Source organism: Chinchilla lanigera, unplaced genomic scaffold (genome assembly GCF_000276665.1).
Source record: "Chinchilla lanigera isolate Chin_1 unplaced genomic scaffold, ChiLan1.0 scaffold00052, whole genome shotgun sequence".
NCBI classification, from domain to species: Eukaryota; Metazoa; Chordata; class Mammalia; order Rodentia; family Chinchillidae; genus Chinchilla; species Chinchilla lanigera.
The window spans coordinates 14530954-14550214 of NW_004955453.1; the positions used below are offsets into that span (position 1 = coordinate 14530954).

A 19261-nucleotide genomic window follows, 5' to 3' on the forward strand; every position below is an offset into this window, starting at 1 on the left:
TATATATATATATGGTGTGCACAGAGTGTAGACTCCGCTCCGTACCGCAATTGAGTACAGGCTCAGAGCTCCACTGCCTGGGGATGGATTCTGCCTCTATACTCTCCCACTAGTTGCACTATCTCCAGCAAGATTCTTAGTCATCTCTGCCTCAGTTTCTGTAGCTGGATTTGAGTGTTCACATCTTAGGTAGCTGTTCCTTTCCTTCCTTCCCCTTCTCCTTTTTATTTATTTATGTATTTAATGTTTCTTGAATGAATGTTGTGACCTCTGAGGTTCTGTGAACATTCAAGGCAGGGAGAAAGGTCTGTGGTGGCCCCAGAACCTCACTTAGCCCCTTCACTTTGTAAGAATCTCCCTGGATGGGGACAGATGGGGAGACTGGAGATCCCAGATGCATGGTGCCACAGAACATGACAGCTGGGGGCTTCTGATGATGGTCTGGTTGCACCTTCTGACTTTATAAAGGAGACAGGGTGACAACCCAGGCCCGGATCCCTGAGTTCCTGCCAGCCAGCCCAGTCCTTTCTCTAGGATCACTGAAGGAAGTAGGAGGAGCAGGCTGGCAGTAGGGGTGAGGGTGCTTGGCAAGCCCTACTCCTGGGGCACAGGAGGTCTTCAAGTCATGCTTACTGACTCAATTAGGAGAGGAAAATGAAAAGTTTGCTGAGTTGGCAGAGCAGTTTGGGCCACAAAAGAGGTAGCCTGGGGTAGGGACTGGCCCTAGGCCAAGGGATTTGAAGCCAGCCTGAGGGCCGGCCGGGGCTCTCACCTGCCTTCCCACTCGGTTGTTGTGGAGTCTCATGCGCGCATGGATGTCTCTGTGAGGCTCCCGGGAGTCTAGAAAGTCCTTCGAGAAGCGTTCCCCGAAGCCCACATCAGGGCTGCAGCCGCCCCACTCCCAGGAGTCCTGCAGGCCTGGGCTGGCAGGGGGCAGAGCGGGGTGTTCCGGAACCCCGTGGCTCAGGCCCTTACCACGCTGAAGCGCGTCCAGCTGCAGGCGATGCAGCTTCCGACGGAAGGCCTCCTCGTCCCCGCGCCGGGATGCATCGCAGCCGCAGGCCCGCAGTTTGCCCAGGGCGCATGCGTTAGATACCGCGTGCACCACCCCGGCGGCGGCGATGGCATAGGCAAAAGCGCTCTCTCTGAAACCTGTGATTAAAGACCCAAAAAACATGGACTCTGGAGGGGCCTCGACATCACTTCTCTCTGCCCATCCCGCCCTACTCTGTCTTCAGACCAGTGTGGTACAAAGGCAGAGAGCCAAAGCATTCTACAGGACATAGAGGGGAAATCTGCCTAACTCTCTCTTTGGGACTCTCCCTTCCCCCTTTCATTAATGTCACCCTTAGAAAGCTTGGAATTTGTGTGTGTAGATCTCTCCTTTAGCGCAGAAAGCACCTGGTAAACCCATTCTTTTTCAGATCAGGGATTTAATCTATTACTTTTCATGGTGATAGCTGCGATTTTAAAATAGCCTGCATAGAAGCTGGGGATATAGCTCGGTGGCACTGTGCCTGCCTGGTAAGCACGAGGTCCTAAGTTTGATTCCAGATTGCAAAACAAACAAACAAACAAACAAACAAACAAACAAAATAGCCTGCAGAAAGGAGGCAAAGTTTAACCTAAAGAATAAAGTATCAGTGATGGAATTCCAGGTCCCAGGAGATGCCAGTGGGCAAGAGGATAAGTAAAAGGAGATAGTCTATTCTTAAAGCATTCTGACCCAAGATTGCCTGATGGTGTGTACTTACCTTAGGCCCAGTCCACAACCCTCTCTGGTGGTCCTTGTCCTCATCCATAGGACATACCTGAAAGTCACTCCAAAATGGCCACCACCCTGTCTATGGTCTGTCAAGGTCAGCTGAAGACATTTGAGGGATGACCAGGGGGCCCCAATGGGCCCAGCCTACCTTTCATTGATGCTCAGAAGATACAAGACTCCCTGACCCAGCCATTCTCAGGGGCCAGGGCTGGGCCAGCCTTACTTGTCTACACTGCTTTCCTTCTCTGTGGTCCTGCCTGAGCCATCCTCTGGAAATGCCATGGACCTGTGGACCTGTGGTAGGGGGTGGCCTACCTGCAGAGGTAGGTTCAGCTCTGAGGCCTGCAACCTACTTCTTGCTTATTCTGAATCTGAGAAAAGACTAGCTAGGAGCAGTTTGTGGTACAAGTCTCTGCCCAGCCTCTGGACCCCAGAGAGAAGGCAGGTACTGGGAGAAGCTAGGAGCAAGAATAATCCCCACACAGGGAGGAGAATCTACCTGTGCCATGGCCCCTTGTGGGAGAAGCCTAGGACCTGGCAAGAGGCTGATAGCCTTGAGGGAAACTAGAGATTCAAGGGAAATAATAACTCTGAGTCCTTCTAGCCCAGCTTCAGAGACCTGGACACACACAGATCCCAGAGAGCCAACCAGGCTGGGACAGAGACCCTAGCCCGTTCTTACCTCAGTCCTCACTCCTGCTCACAGAGCCCTATTCTCATCTTCCTGCCCAGGCAAAGAACAACAGCAAACAGCAACAACAATATGATGATGATAATCAGACAAGATGTTTGGCAGATAAGAACTGACCTCTAGAACCAGATTGTCTGTGTTCAAATCTTGGCTCTTCCAGTTACTAGTGAATAGCTATGTGACATTGGCCACGTGACTTGACCTTACTGTGCCTCAGTTTCTCATCTTTAAAGTAGAGTTATTGGGGCCAGAGATGTAGCTTAGCGGCAGAGTGCCTGCCTGGTAAGCATGAGGTCATGAGTTTGATTCCCGATACCACAAAAAATAAATAAATAAAACAGAGTTATTACTCTTGGCCTCATTGTCATTCCAAGAATTAAATGAGTTATTAAATGTAGCGTTTAGAATAGCATTTTACCCCTAGTACATACTACATAAATATTCGCTTTTATTGAGAAGTTCTTCCCGCTGCCTGACCCCATTCACTCCTGCTACATTTTCAGGTCATTGTTTTTTGTTTCACTCTGATCAAGGACAGAGCCCAGGGGTTCATGATCCACTCTAAAATAAATCACTTAGGCTACTGGAAGCCTTCAAAGCAGACTCCCTTTGTGTGTTCTCTTTCCAGCTTATAGTATCCCAGTACGTCTTTCTATAAGGGGCCCAGCCATGAGCAGATGTGAGGGGATAGGGATTGGGCTGGAGCCTTCAAAGGGATCCCAGGAATTGGCAAGAGCTGCAGGGGAGCAGAAACTGCACTGGGATGGTGGGGCCTAAGGGAATGAGGGTGGACCCAAGTCCCTGGGAAGCACACCCTGCATTTATCCCCTGCCTTTTATCTTTGGAACTCTGAGCACTTCTCTTATTGCTGGGGGAGTCATTAGTCTACTCTAGGACACATGGCAACACTCAGACCTCAGAGATCACTCTGCCGCAATCACTACCAATCACACACTGTACTATGCAAATGGGGAAGCCCAAGGTCACATGGGTTATACACCCAGGCCCATACTCAGCTCTCTTAGCTCCCTAATGTCAGCAATTTCCAGCTGAAGGACATTGGTCCCAAAGGCATCTAGCTGTCAAGAAAGAAATCCAGGTAGCCCAGTTCCCAGTTCCTATAGCCCTGTTTATACTTTCTATAAGGAAAAAGTAAAGGCTGGTCCTGTGGGGGAGGGGCGTGCAAGGCCAAACACCATCTTCCAGACTGTCATGTTCAAGGGCAGGCCTGGAGGAATCTGGATAGATGAAATCCACAGCCTGCAGCGAACACCCCTACCCCATGCAGCTCAAGATGCCTTTCTCTACACCACTCCATGGCCCCTGACAGCTGTCATAGCCACCTGTAGGGGTGATCAAGCAGGGTCTACATAGTCACCCTCTGCTCTATGCATGCAGGCCTCAGAGAAGTCCAGCCTACTGAGTCTGCTCCCCCCTCCAGCTCCCGTGCAGGGCCCCAGTTTCGGTTCTGGCCCCAACTGTCTGGGGCAGACGCAGGCACTATGCCATCTGGCCAGCTGGAGGGAGGAGGGGTGGAGCCATGGCCAGCTGGGCTGCCCGGAGCAGAAGGGGGGGCTCGTTAAGACGCACAATTAGCTGCCCTGCCTTTGATCTGGGACAGGGACTGCCAGCATTTAAGTGGAGTCAGCTGCTGCTACAGGCTGCAGCCAAGGGCCAGGAAGGGGCTGGGATGGAGACTCAGAGGGCAGGAGAGTACTGAGGAAAGAGGATGAGAGGGGGCAGTGGGAACTAGGAGGGGCTCAAGAAGCTTGAGCCCTGCCTATTCAAGTCAAGGAAGAAGAGAAGTCTGGTTTCCATCCTTCCGTGCAAATAATCTGTGCATGTTCATGTGGGGAGTAGGGAAAGACAGAGAAATTCTGTGCATGCAGCAATGCTTACGCAGGACACTGAATGGGGCTACGCATTCACACAAGCATGGACAGGTGTGCGTGCGTGTGTGTGTGGGTGTGTGTGTGTGGGTGTGTGTGTGCTGCATTTCTTGGAGTACACTTCCACTGCACCAGCTTACCTCTGGGCAGAGTGGAGTTCATACTGGTCTTGTAGCTTGCAAGGCAGTTGGGCGCAAGCTCTAAAATAAGTTGACCTGCATAATCCCAGCTCTACTGCTCACTTACAAACTGTGTGACCTCACTGGCAAGTACCTACCCAACCTCTCTTAGCTTCATTTGTAAAATAAGGATGATAATAGTACCTACCACATATGAACATTTTTTTTGATTTTTTTTCTTTTTTTTATATGAACATTTTGAGGACCCTAAAGCATAAAGTGGTTAGAGCAATGCACAACATATAGCAAGTGCTTAATACGTGTTGGCTAATTTACTGGGCATCATTAGAATAATAGGACTTCCTGGGATTGATTGTGCCTCAATTTTTCCATCTGAATGTCACCATGTATCCCAAGCTCTAGAGGCCTGAAAAAGGTAGTAAAAAAGGTAGGTGGGAAAAGAAAGAGCCAGACCTTGAGAAGTAGAGGCCAGGTACTTAAAACTGCTGGTTTCTCCTGGGCTGGGAGCCTGGCTGGCTGTGGGATCTGCCGCTCCCTTTCCATCTATTTCAAATGGGTTGGGAACTTAGAGAAGTCAGCAGCTAAACTGTGTGGGAACTCTCAGGACCTGCTTGTGAATCTCTCACCTCCCAGCCCTGCCCACTCCAGTGCCCAAGATCAGCCTCCAGCAACACCTCCCTCAAACTTCCTTGTACCTACCTTCTAAGTGAGGGACGCAGGGGTTCTCTATTCTTCACTAAGGGACCTTCTGCCCAGTGCCCAGGCATGAACCTACCTGGGTCCTCAGTACCAAAAGGTGGGGATACCAGTGCCCTTTGGCACTTAGATCATAGACCTCTTTGGGCTGGGCAAAGCAACTGGCATGGGCTTAGCCCCCCCACCGTCCCTGGCAAGTCCCTATCCCAATCTTCACCGCTCCCCCTTCCCACGCCTCTACTGACCCTCTTGGGCTGGGTAAAGCCCCATTACATTTCCAAGCTTGTCCACCCTTGGTGCCCAGGCACCTTTCCCCTCCCTTCTTCATCAGACACATCCCTGCAGCCCAACTTAAGGTGACAGGACAGTAGGATGCCAATAACAGCGTTGAGGAAAACCCAAGACACCACCACCCCCACAACACATCCCCGAAGTTTCTGAAATTTAAACTTGGCAGAACCCACTTTAAGGGAATCCCTTTGGCAACCTGGATCAGAAGGAAGTCAGTCCCTTGATACTCCACTTGGGGGAAATCATGGTCAGTGGACTCCACAGTAGACAATTCATAGCTTGAAAAGAAGGGAGATTGGGGAAAGGAACCAGAATGCCAAGGGCCGGCTGCCACCCATAGCGGCCTTGTGAGATTTAAATTTTATCTAGTCCTGGGTGCGATGTACCACGATGGACCAGGAAATGACCCTGGAGGAGGGCCGACCCAGATTTGGAGTGGGGCAGGGGAGTTGTGGTGGCCAGGCAGAGGTGAGAGGGGACAGGTGGAGCGGCAGTTTTCTTTCCAGAAGCCCAGAGTCTCCCCTTAGAAAAGGGAGACGGAGAAACGAAGGGTTACCACGGAGGAGCAGGAGCCACGGAGGTAGGGCGGCGTTCCGAGGCGCAGAGGCGGAGCCCAAACCACCTCTGGCCGGGCCAGGAGCCGCCGTCCCGCCCCCTCCCGGCTCTAGGCACCGCCCCGCCTGACTAGCCCTGGCAAGTCTCCCCCTCCATCCCTAGCCTCTCCCCCTACCCGTCCCCCCAGCTCACCTCCTGCTTATTAAACTGCAGGTGAACCCGGGAACGCCTGGCGTTGCGCCAACCCCGCGCGGTTCCACCGCTCCGAACTCTCCCCCAAGCTTTAAAGACCCCAGGACTTTCACCCGGCCGCATGGGTTTGACCGGGAGACCGATCAAAGCACCTGGGTTTACTCAGTCTAGAGGGAACGGGGCGGGGCGGGGGGGGTGAGTCCAGGGGGACACCGAGGCTGGGGCGAGGGCTGCGGAGCTTGCCCTGCCTTGCCTCACCCCAAGCGGCAGGGGCGCAGACCTCGGCGCTTGTCTGAGTCACTAGGGAGAAGAAACCGAAGCAAGGGCTCTCGCAGCCGCCCGGCGGGGCTCAGGGCGCGCGGGTGACCTAGAACCCCAAGGATGGGAGCCAATGCGCAGCGATCGGAGCCCAGACCCGGGCCCGCCGAACCTAGAAGGTGCCGAGGCCTATCACTGGGTGTCAGCAGCGCGGGCGGCCAGGAATCTCGGGGTCCCGGCCTCCGCCCCTAGACAGCTAGAGGGCTCGGGCTGGCTGGGCTTGCGGGCGGGAGGGGCGGGTCGCAGAGCAGGGGGCGCCCTCGTGGAGAGCCGTCTGCGCGGCCCGCGGGGATTAGTTCGAGGCTGCATGCCGCCACACGCGCCGGGCTGGGCTCGGCAGGGTAGAAACAGCGCCCCGGGCGGGCGCGCGGGGGAGGAAGGAGGGAGCGCGCGGGGGCGGGGCGGGCGGCCTGTGCCTGGGCTAGGGGAAGCTGGATGCCCCCGATTTAGGGGCCCGGGGGACACAAGCGCGGGTCCTGATGAAAAGGGAAGGGTCCTGGCTTTCTGAGTTCTTCATGAAGTTGGGTATACAGGAGCCTGATCCCCAGAAACCTCAAGCCCCCAAATTTGGTTCATGAGTACCCCACCTCCTCGGCTATCAACTAGAAGTGAACAAGTCCCAAGGATCCAGGGCCGCAGGGTCCTTACACTATCTCACCCAAGCAGCTGAGAAGAGACAGATGCCCCCTCTAGGCCAACACAGGAGGAAAGGCCCCCACCTTGTTCCAAAGGCCCGATTCAAAGTCTAGGATACCAGGCCTTCAGGTGAGCGAGAGAGGAAACCCGGAACTAAACCTCCTGCCAGTTCCCAGTTCAAGTCAGTCTAGGGTGGGCCCTGGGTCACTCAGAAGTCCAGAGAAAGGACAGGGAGTGGGCTGCAGCTCCTCTGAGCTGTGAGGGGAGCAGGGATTGGCAGGGCTGTCAGGCCTGCTGGGCCAGAGCCACCTCACACAAGCAGGCACACACCCAGTGCACTCTGATTCAGAGAGGTTTTGGGGGCGGTGAGAATGACACAAAGGTAGACGGTGTACCCCGCCAGCCAGTAGAGCTCCTATAGAGGTGCAGACATTTACCTGCCCAAGCTTCCCTACCTGCACTGTTTGGCAGGAAGTTCCGCCTCCTAGTCTTACCCATGCCGGATACCTTCTCACAGACTCTTAAGTAAAGGGTAAAGTGAGGTGGTGACAGAGTATTTCCTGGGCCTGAAGTATGCCATGTCAGTGACCAGTTTTCGGCCATGGAAGCTGCCACCTTCAGCCAGAGCCACATCTGTTCCATCTGGTTGTCTCTCCACCCCCACCCGCATGGACTTTCTGAGACCAGAAAGGGGCAGGAGAGCACCATGCCTGGAGGTGTGAAGACTTGGGGGCTGCCAGCCTGAAAGTGGATTTTGGATGGCTGGCACAGAGATTCTGGGGTGAAGGTGCTGAATATGATAGCGGAGGAGCAGGCAAGGGGGACAGCTACCTCTGCTGAAGATGGGACTCTCATAGGGGATCTTGTTTCGAGTCTCCAGGCTAGAGCAGTTCCAGCGCTGGTCCCGGAACTGGTGTTGACATTCGTGGATGGCGATCTGGATGCCCTGGATGGCTGAGGCGGCCACATCGGGGTGACGCACACACACCTCCATCTGCCGCCGGCTCAGGCCAGGCAATGTCAGGCACACTGTGTTAGCGTTGAGCACAGGCTCCGGGGGCAGGCGGAGGCCCAGGATATCGTTGGGTGCTGACCTACAGACATGGGAAGGTGAGAAGAAGTAAGCATTTTTTGGGGGGAGGCTATCATGGCCCCACTTAATAATATACACTCAGTCCCAAAGGCCATAATCACCCTCTGCTCCAACTCCTGCTTCTGAAGTTTGGGCTCATCAGCACACTCCTAAACATTCTCCTTTCCTTGACCTGTTCTCCATCACTCCCTCTGACACAACCCACCCAGCTGCACACCCACACAGGCAAATGTGCAAATGCACACACATCTGTTGTGTCTGTGCACAGATTATTTCATAAGTATGTACCCAGGCACAGATGTCTGCATACCCAGGCATGTTGTAGACAGTCACAACTGCAGTTACACGGGAACACTGCTGCATACACTGAAGTGGATACAAGAGACCAAGGAACACTTACACGCATGCATACTTCATCAGACATAGGTACAGACATAGGTACAGGTATCAGACCATCAAAGATACATTGCTGTGTTTGTCTTAACACACGCTGACCTACAAGCTCCCACATTCTCACGCACATATCCACACAGACTGCTGTTTACCATCCCAGCTTGCTGGGCTCAGTCACACAAACAGAATCTTTCCAGCTGCAGTGTCTCATTGACCCCACCTGGGATACCCCCTTCCAGTCCCAGTGATCATGCTTGGGGGTGACCTCCAAGATGGAACAAGGCAGTTTCAAAGTACTCTTGGGGTGGGGATGCATTCCCCCAGAGTGGCAGGGACTCAGACTCCACATACACCTCTTCTCCTAGTTACCATTACTCTCCAGGGCACTGCCCACACTCTTTTACCAGTCTAACCTCCTCCTAGGAGGGAGCTCACTGTCTTTCCTCGGGCACCAGTGCCCTTGTGATCCTCACCCGCCCGCATTCCGGGGTCCCAGCCCCACAGGAACAGGAGAGGCCCCCTGCTTCGGGGGTCCCAGCTAACCAGGAGGGCGGAGCATGAGGTGCAGGCTCACCTGGGCACAGCGGCAACGAGCAGCAGTAGGAAGAGCAGGAGCGCCCAGAGCGCGGGCCGCGGCTGGGGCTGGGGTGGGAGCCGCAGCCAGGGGCGAGGGTGGGCGCTGCCCATGGCGCGCTGGCCGTGATAGGACAGGCGTGGGGGGCTCACAGCCCGGTGGGACTGGCGAGCCAGGGGCGGCGACGCATGATCGGCAGGGGTCGGGGCAGCTGTGACACAGAACACACAGCTCCGACTCGGGTCACGGCTCCGGGAGCAGACGGCGCCCGCCTCCCCGCTCCATGGGGCAGCGCCCCCGGGCACCGCCCTCGGGGGTGGGGTGGGGAGCGGGCGAACCGGGCACCTCCTGGCACAGGGGTCCGGGGAATTTCCCGAGGCCCCCCGCGACTACTCCTGATGCCTCTTGAGGGTAAGGGGGGCCCCGGAGATGCAGAAAGCTGAGGACTTGAGGCTGGGGTGCTGGGGAGCCCCCAACGCAGCGCCGCGAGCCTGCGCTTCCGAGGGTGTGCGAGCAGGCAGGAGGGGGTGGGGGGGCCGGCGCTGTCGGTGCCCTGCCCCACAGCCTGGAGAGTGAATGACTGTCCGGGATCGGGGAGCTCTGCCGCCTCCTCCTATCCCATGTAGTGTCCTAGGGCTCTACCCCAGGTGACGTCACACGGGGGTGGAGGCGTGTACGTCCCCAGGCCACCGCATCTGCTCAGGACTAGGGTGGGAGCCGGATTGCGGGGGATGAAGGAGAGGTGCAGGGGTCTGTGCGCTCTGCCCAGGGAGGTGCGTGTGTGCGGGGCGCACTGGTTTGTGTGAGGAAGGTGTGGGTTACCGCGAGGTATGTGTGCCTGGCTGCGACGCAGCTGCTGGGAGCGCCCCACCCCAGCCCAGCACACACCTGCGGGGGGCTAAAGGGGAGGCGTTGCCCCCCATTTCTCTCTCCTCCTGCAGGAGGGACTTCCCCGGAGCCTGCCTTGAGAGGCAGGTGTGGGGTCCTGCGAAGGGGTTTGGCAGCCTCTGACTCTTCCTCTTCTTTGCTGTGGAACCTTAAACAGGTGCCTCCTGTTCCTTTATGAAATGAGGTTAATGAGACCTTCTGGTCAGTGAGACCATGAAGGTAAAAATGCCAGGACTCTAGGAATGCTTATTTGGGAACCCAGCATCCTGGGGCAGTACACCCTGGGATTAGAGAGCCTTTTAATTCTTCAGGTGGTCTTTGAGTTCATTTTATTTAACTCCCTTTTATTTCATAAGAAAATACGGAGGCTCAGAGAGGGTCATGACTTACTTAAGGTCACACAGCAAATTAGTGAAAGTAGACATGGGATCCAGTTCTCCTGACTCAGTATAGTAGCTCTGACCCCACCACTGACTGCTGCTTGCCTGTGCCCTTGAATGGGATGCTCTGAGACTTGCCCTGGCCGTGTCTGCCCATGGTCCTCTAAGAGCCCTTCCTTCTCTCCCATCTCTCGAGGAACACTGGCTCTGCCACAGTAGAGGGCAAGGGCCTGAGAGCCAGAGAGGGTTGAGGGGAGGGAGGTTCTAGCTTCCGTTTCTGGTCCTACTCTGGGCCCTAATAGTGAATCCTATGCCTGCTGTGGCCTCAGCATCCTACTCTGTGAAATGGGTACAAGCCTCCCACTCTACATAGGCATGTCCCTCCCACCATCCCCCTGCCCCCTCTGCCTGAAGGGATCCCCTCTCCTGCCTTTGGAACAGAGCTGCTGGAGTCTTGGGCCCAGAGACAAAAGGGGCCCATTTCTGGAAATGCCCATCCTTGGGGAATTGGTGGAGAGGGGAGGGGCCTTCCTTGTCCCCCCACTGTCAGGTTGTGGGGGTGGCCAGCACAACAGCAGGCTGACAGACTCCCCCTTCTTCCCCCATCTCCACCAGCAGCCACCGCAGCTGTCAGGAATTAAGGGCTTGAGGCTGCTGGGGGTGGGGGTGGGGCAATGGAGGAGCAGTCTGGCTGGACAGCAGGAAAACAGCCGGGGGCAGGAAGCAGACTGCGTCAGCCAGAGCCTTGTTTGACCCCAGCCAGCCCCTGCTCTCCCCATTCTCCCCCACCATGCTGCAGGGACAGGATAGAAACAGCTTGGAACTAGAGTTCGGGAAGTGGGTAGGGACAGGGTAAAACGAGACTCAACACAGGAAGGAGGCAGGAGCCCAGGGTGGGAGAAGGCATCAGCAGGCTGGAAAGTCAGGCTTCCACTGACTGTTGGGGAAACTGAAGGGTTAGGAACAGGCCCAGTACCACACAGGAGGTCATACCTAGGCTGCAGATCTCCTTGCTCTCGGTCCAGTGCTCATCTAGTGTTTTCCACGCTGGGTGCATGGTTTGTATCCCCTGGGGTGGGCCATCGTGACTAGTACTGATTCCAGACCCCACACAGCTGACTCGGGCTTTCCAGCATGAGGCCTGGGGGTCTGCACTTCTAATCATATTATCCCAAGTCTCTTGGAAGCACCCACCTTGGGGAAATGGTGCTGACTTGGTTGAGCAGCTAACACCCCCTTAACCCCCTGGCTTTGGCTTCCCTCTAATGAGAGAGGGTCTCTTTGCTTACTCACCTCCACTGCTCATGAAATACAGAAGAGCAAAAGAGAGAGGCCTTCTTTTTACCCCAGGAGGCAAGAAAGGATTTCCAAGACTCACGCTACTCCCTGTGTGGTTCTGGCCTTATGTCATGTAGGTCTAAAAGTACCTAAGGCTGGGTCCCAGAAGGGAGGTTGTGTATAAGCACAGGGCCTTGGAATGTATGTAAGTGAGGCCCAGTGAGAGTGTGCAGCTGGGGCCCCAGCCCCATATGAGCCACACCGTGGCCAAGCCCCTATCAGCAGCCCCCTGTCCTCACTCTGGCTCTGCCCTGAGCCCTGGCCCTCAGCCCAGCCCCAGCCCCCGCAGCAGCCACTGCCTAGGACCACAATTACAGGGGCCACTGGGGGTGGGGGAACACGGAGGATGAAAGGTAGCTTGGAGAATGGTTCCAGCTGTGGCTGCTCTGGAGGAGGTCAAGGAAGGAGTGCCAAGGGAGGCACCAGGGTGAAAACAGGTGGGACCCTCGAAGCCCTGGCCTAGCCCAGTCCACCCCCCACTCAATCTGAGGCTAGCGGGAAAGAAGTTTATCTAGGTGAAGAGGAGAGGAAAGGCACCCCGGATAGTCAAGGAGGCCCTCTGTCCTATTGTCCAGGCCTCTGCAAGGTAAGGGAAGACAACTTGCTGCTTCTGGTTCCCAGTATGCTTGGTCACTGTAGGGAAAGGGAGGTGCTTCCTGAGCCCTTGACCTTGGGCAGATCCTCGACCTTCTACACAGCCTCACCCATCTGCCTGTGTTCTGCCTTCTCTGTGCTCACTCACACATCCGGGCTGCCTCTGTGCTCTTCCCCACTCTGCCCCGTTCCACAAGTCCCCTACCTCTCAGCCAGCACAGGACCTTGACCGCCTGGGTAGGCAAGGAGCAGGGTGCAGGGCACCTCTGAGCTCTGCTTTTGATACTCTTCTCGGGCAGCACTGTGAGAGCACACAGCCATCTCCAAGCCCAGAGGGGAATGGTTCCAGTGGTGTCCCTGGGCCATCATTGTCATCCTTCGCAGAAAGCCCGTCCCAGACTCCTGTGGGACTTGGTCGCAGAGGTGGGTCACTGACATGTGACTGGCAGTTTGAAGATTGTAGTGTATGTTCATGATGTGCTGAGAAGCTATCAGGAACCCCTTGTTTGTGGGGGGGAGACTAAGTTTCAGGCAAGTTAACTCCCCTGACCAAGGTCAAGCTCACAAACTAGGCCTTTTTCTCTGTACCATTGACATCCTCTGAATTCCTTTCAGCCTGCATGGGTGGCGTTTTCACACCACTGTCCCAGTTTTCTCCTCTGGCATGATCAGGAAGATACCCAGCAGTACCCATCCCATCTTACCCCTCCCCAACATACCTGGACAGAGCAGTAGTAGGGACTGGGAAGCTGGCATCCCAGGCCAAAGTGTAACCAGCCCAGAGGTCCCAGAAGTTTGGAACCCTGGCAGCTCACACCAAGCTGTCAGTAGGTCTCCCTGCTTCCTTCCATTTCTGCTCTCTCCAGTTCTACACTGAGTTCCTTCTCCCAGATGTCCTGCTTCCTGGTTCTCCCTGATAGGGAAGCTGGACTCTGCAGCCCTCTGGTGGTCTCTGAGAGAAGTGCGGAACATTAAAAAGCTCAAGGAAGAGCTCCCAGGTAGGCAGAGCTGTGAATATAAAACCTCCGGGCTGGGAGTTCGCTTCTCCTCTGTGTGGTCCATATGTCAGTTCCACACTCTCCTTTGGACAGTTAACACAGGAGAGAGGCACTGAGTCCAAATTCTGCATGAGCTTTCTCTGAAGCCCAGGCATTTAATCCAACCCTAGATCAAACCCCAGACGCTCAATCCTTCCCAAGGCAGCCTACCCCACCCCTCCTGCTCAGGGTGGGCTTGAAGGGTGAACCTGGCTAGATCCTAGAGAGGATGCAAGGGCATTATAGGGGAAGGAGGATGTACCAGAAACCATGGTTACAATCTGTCACATCCAGGAGGAAGTCCCTTTTCTTCTGTTGCATTTGAAGAACTCTGCTTCACTCCCTGTGCCCTCACTCGCTGTGGCCCCGGGAGACTGCCAATCCTCCTTATGGTAGTATACCTCCCTGGATACTGTTATTGGTTCAGAGTCAGGCAAATTACCTGGATGAATGAGTCAGGGTCTCCTTGGAACTATTCCAAGTTGGTGCTACTGCTTAGAAATTTACAACATAAACCAATCTGGCTTCAGTTTCTCTACCTATATAATGGGGAGATCACCTTATTTCAGTGATCCACCAAAACATAACAAACAACCCCACGGGCCGGGGATATAGCTCAGTGGCACAGTGCCTGCTTGGCAAGCGCAAGGTCATGAGTTCAATTCCCGGTACAAAAAAAAAAAAAAAAATCAAAGTAGTTACTTCTCAGGATTTTTTTGTTTGTTTGTTTGTTTGTTTGTTGTTGTTTTCTGGTACCAGAAATCGAACTCACGACCTTGTGCTTGCCAGGCAGGCTCTGTGCCGCTGAGCTAAATCCCCAAGCCCCTACTTCTCAGGATTCTTAGGTCAGACATTTGTCAGACATTGGTTGGTGGTTTTGCTCCATATGGTGGACCCATTGACTGTCATCATTCACGTGACTACCTTGTGCTGGTGGTAGGGTTTGGCTGGGGCTGAACGGTCCAAAAGGTTCTATTTTCATCTTCAGGGATTCAGAGCTTCTCCAGTGGTCTTGTTCTCCCTGTGTAGCTGGCTTGGGCTTCCTTACAGCATGGTGGCCTTAGGGTTAGCCAGACTTTTGAGTAGAGAGAGTATGTGCTATGGTTGATACATTGTGTCAACTTGGGGAGTCTAGAATGACTCAGCAGTTCTACATCCTGGGGTGCAAAGGACATGCCCTTCCTACTCTAGGATGTTGTTCATTGTGTCTGTGAGAAGTTTAGGTTAACTATGTGAGTGCCGCCCCCTGGGTGGGGGTAGTCTTCTTAAAATATAAGGGATGGAAAGAGGCTTGCATGCACTGCCATTCCTCCTTTTTGCTCTTGTTGCTTTGCTGTGTTCTGCCTCCATGAACGTTTGCCCTCTGCCATGTGCCACTCTGCCTCAGAGCCAGCCAAGTATGGACCGAAACTGTAAGCTAAATAAATCTTTCCTTCCTTAATTCTGGGAATCAGGTATTTTGTGTCAGCAATGAGAGAAAAGTAACCAGACAGAATGCCACACTTGAAGGCAAAAGAAGTTATATAGAAGTTGCAACCTCAGAAGTTACATAGCATTATTGTCACTCTTTATTGGTCCAAATAGATCACAGAGCCAGCCAGAATTCAAAGGGTGGGGAAATAAACTCTACCTCTCAATGGGAGGAGCAGCGAAGAAGCTACAGCCGTGAAAATTCACCTCACAGTGTCACAGACTTCTTGGTTGGAGCTCATTTTTTCCCTAAGATGTGGAAAGCCCTTAGCACAGCATTTGCCACATCATTTATATCAAATTTATGTGTAATAAATGGTAGTTACTGTGAGAATGGTGGTAGAGAGTTGGTGCTTTGCAGGTATTGGGCAGGCCAATAATGCAAAGAGAGATACCCAACTTTTAGATTAGGCAAAACAATGGGAAATCCATTCATTAAGTTTCAATTTAGCCCCAGGGATTCAAATGTCTTAGGTCTCTCTCAACCCCTGCCCTAGTCCCCCACCTCCCACACCTATTGTTTCTGCTTGTCTCTGCCTCTCTCTGAGTTCTTGTCTTCATCCTCTTCTCCTGCACACATTCTCTATAGACAACTCTGTGCTTACATTCTTAGGACCCGTGATCCAATACACTGTGGTCTCCTCATTGCATAGGTAAAGAAACTGAAGCCAGGTTGGTCTATCTTCTAAGATTCTAAGCAATGGCACCTGAGTCCAAGCTCATGCACTGCCCCACATACCTTGATGGGCAGAGTTATTTCCCATTGCAGGATTCGGACTGGGGGCAGATGATGTCCCTGAATCCCCACAGTTGGGCTGTGGATAAAGATGGGGGCATCTGGAGAACCTAGAATTACCTCTGTGTCCCTTCACCCACACCATCAGCTTCCAGAGAGGAATGAGAAGACCATGTGGATGGGTGTCAAGAGAAACCTTGGGATAACCTTGCTTCCTCTCCAAGTGTGACTAGAAATGCTGACCAGGCAATCTTTTCAATAGAAAAATAAAATAAAATAAAATTTTAAAAAAAAATTTTAAAAAATCTTTTCAATACAAAGGGGGTGGGTTGGGGGCTGGGGGGGTGAAGTTAGTTTTGGTGGTAATAAAAGCTGGTGTTCTAATCACCTAGTTTCATCATGTTCATCAAGTGCTTTAACCCCATGAACATGGACAGGACAAAAGTCTACCCCCTTGAATTCCCCAGATCATAGAAACAGATACGATGCCCTAAAAATTAAGGGGAGGGCCGGCCCAAGAGCTGACCACACCACCAAAGATGCTTGGTTCCTTTTTACTGGACCTTCTCCTTGTTCATGTAAAAATCAACTGCTGATTCTTCCCTAGATCCAGGCCCTCTATGCAGGTCAAAAACGAACAAAAGAGTGTCAAGGGAAAATGCCCAATCAGGTGCCTTAGGGAAGATAAGAGACTCAGGGTGATGATCCCTGAAGTCTGAGCTCTGTGGAAACCACCTCCCTTTGCACAGCAGCCTGCAAGAAACCAGCCCTTTTCCCAAGCTGTGGGTCCAGTCCTATTGGTTTAAATATCTTTATTGATAAGAACCTCACCCAAGCATCCCATGGCCAGCAGTTCTGAGGAGTCCAATTTCCAGAGACCTGGAGACTGGAGTTTTTGTTTCCACCCCATTAGATATGGCCTGTATAATCGTCCCCAGAAACTCTCAGAGCGCCTTTGCAGGGACCCTCTGGCACCCTGAACCTTCATAGGTCTGGCGTATACCCCAAGCTCCGGGCCTCACAGGGCTGGCAGATGGATTTTCGAAGAGCGAATTGCGCAGGGCAGCACCTCCTGCTGGAGCCCAGGAGTCCCACAGGTGCCGAGAGATGGCTCTGCGCACTTTTGAGAGGCGGCAGGTCAGAGGCAGAGGCTGAGTTCCTTGCGCACGCGGCAGCGGTGGCATTGCACTACGCAGCACCAGTGGAAGCGGCACAGGCAGTTCTCCTCGAGCTGCACGCTCTCCTGGCGGTGCCCGCGGCCGCAGCACAACAGGTCACAACCACTGAGGTCCGGGGCGCTGCTATTGCAGGCGCGCCCACGCGTACCCGGCGAGCCGGTGCGCCTGTTGGGGGCGCAGAAGTCCGGCGAGTCAGCGGCATAGAGGAGGTCGGCGCGGCCGGGCGGCTTGAGTGTGCGGACAGCTGGCAGCAGGGCTTTGCCGTCGTTGGTGCCCATGACGCGTGAGGCACCGTGGAAACGCTCCAGTAGCCGCGCGCCCACCTCGCGGAACGGGGGCAGCTTCTGCCAGCAGGTGCGCAGTGCGCAGGAACCGGACAGACCGTGGCACTTGCACTCCGTGCGCGTGTGGCTCCTCACGGCCTGAGGGGAGCAAAGGAGCGAGTGAACGGGGACAGCTGGGGATGGGTGGGTGCAGGAAGAGAAAGCGCAGAGGATGGACAGAAAATAAGATGGGGAAGAAGTGTGAATGGAAGAGAGGGAAAAAGGGGCATAAAGTGAGGAGAAAATCAAGGAAGGCACAGCTCTGACAGGAGGAAGAATGACAGTGGTGCAAAAGTGGGGAAGGGCAGAATAGTGCCTAGTGCAGACTCCAGCGTCCGAAGTCAGAGATTAGGGGTAGAAAGCAAGAAGGATGGCAGGGGGTGAGACTCGCCCTAGAGGGGGAGAGGTGGCAGCTGTCGCAGACTAGCTCTTCTGCCAACCCAGACTCCTCATTCCTGCCCCTCAAGGCCCCAGGCTGGCTGAGCAGACACCTCAGCGTCTGTCTTCTCCACCCCTCCCCAGGCCTCTCAACAGGTATGTGGGCCTGTCCTGACATTCCTCTCCCAGCCCCCTCCTCCCGGTTTGCCCAAGGCCTCAGCCCGAACCCTGAAGGACACAGGATGTGTGTGACAGCATCCCTAGAGCACTTTAGAACTCAGGCACAGGGTGCAGGAATAAGGGCCTGTGGAAAGGTATCACTGAGAGCAAACTCAAGCGTCCTCCTTTTATTTATTTGCTGTTGTGCCTGAAGCTGGGATCAGAGATTGGCAACCTTTCTGGAGATGTATGGGTCAGTTGACCCAGGAAAATCATCTCTGGAGACTCAGAAGTCAGTGGCCAACTCCACTGCAGGTTTGTGTGACTATCCCCCACTCTCTCTCTCTCCCACTGCCCTCCTAGAGCCCATCAGACTTAGACCTGGGCAGGCTTCCTGCCCCTAAACAAGAGGGGGCCTAGGGGCCTTCTCATTGCAGATGGAACGGCGGAAGTTGCTATGGCCCTGGACAGGTGAGACCTGGTCTGGGACTGCTGTGCAGCTGGTTGGCAAGGATCTAGAATCAGCAGCAGCTTTCCTGGCCTCCGCCTGACCCCTCCTACCTTCACCACAACTGGCTTCCAGTTCTTTTCCCAGGTCTTCAGTCTAGCCCCTTTCAAAGCCTCCCTTGCTTCCCTTGGCTTCTCTACTCTTACCCCAGCTTCTAGCATTTTTTTCTTCTGTCTCCCTCCCCCACCTTTGCCCTGGCATCCAGATGTGTACCCATCACCAAGCTTTGCCCCCCTGTCGTGTCTCAGAGACAGTTGTATCTCCCAACTTTGGGTCCCCAAGGGCTCTCAGTTCTCTTCCCTGCAAATCTCCTCCCCTCTGCCTACTGTAGCACTCAGCACCGCTCCCTCAACCACCATCCACTTCTGGGTTGCACGGCTCCCCTACCTCCCCTCCCAGAGTTCCCAGTGCCCCCTTTCCCTGCTCACTCTCACACTCTACACCTGTGCACCTTCGTTCGTGCTGCACTCCACAAACACATGGCCAGTGCTGTGCACCACACACTCCCCACACTCTGCCCACCCATACGCACCAGCCGGCCAGCCTCGTTGTTGTGTAGTTGCACCAGTGCTCGGATGTCTCCGCGTCCGCGCTTATGCCTCGCGTCCATAAACAGTCGTGACTTCTCGTCCCCAAAGTCTACGTCATCACCGCAGCCTCCCCACTCCCAGGCAGCGCTGGCGTCTGAGGAAGCCATGGGCCCGGGAGGCCCGGGGGTGCCCGGCAAGCCAGGGGGTCGGGGCTGGGCCCGTCCGCGGGGTGCCTGGCAGCCACACTGCAACAGCTCACCCATGGAACAGGCCTGTGTGACCGCATGGCTGGCACCGGCCGCGGTGATTGCAAACACGAAGGCGGTCTCCCGAATGTCTGCGGATGCAGGAAGGGTCAGTCAGGCGATGGTTGTCTGGGGCTTGGGTGCTCCTCAGGGCAGGCTGGGGAGCTGTGGAGACTGCAGCCTGGCAAACCCCTAAGAGACAGGGTCTGCCCAGTATGCACTCTCCCCCAACTCCCCCTCACCCCTCCCTACTCCCTCCCCCCC

General features: G+C 54.6%; 2 protein-coding genes across 2 annotated transcripts in view; both read right to left on the reverse strand.

The window, feature by feature from the left end:
* Window positions 1-9848, reverse strand: part of Wnt10a (wingless-type MMTV integration site family, member 10A) — a 12429-nt gene extending 2581 nt beyond the window's left edge. The window contains exons 1-3 of the mRNA XM_005395620.2: window positions 9234-9848; window positions 8005-8267; window positions 773-1152 (exon numbers count right to left, since the gene is read on the reverse strand). Coding sequence (XP_005395677.1) covers window positions 773-1152; window positions 8005-8267; window positions 9234-9346 — 756 coding nt within the window. The 5' untranslated portion in view covers window positions 9347-9848. The remainder of the gene's footprint in view (window positions 1-772; window positions 1153-8004; window positions 8268-9233) is intronic.
* Window positions 9849-16473: 6625 nt separating this feature from the next.
* Window positions 16474-19261, reverse strand: part of Wnt6 (wingless-type MMTV integration site family, member 6) — a gene marked incomplete at its 5' end in the record, with an annotated part of 12575 nt that continues 9787 nt past the window's right edge. Inside the window, 2 exon segments of the mRNA XM_005395621.2 lie at window positions 16474-17276; window positions 18755-19089. Of these exon segments, the coding sequence (XP_005395678.1) occupies window positions 16815-17276; window positions 18755-19089 (797 nt within the window). The 3' untranslated portion in view covers window positions 16474-16814.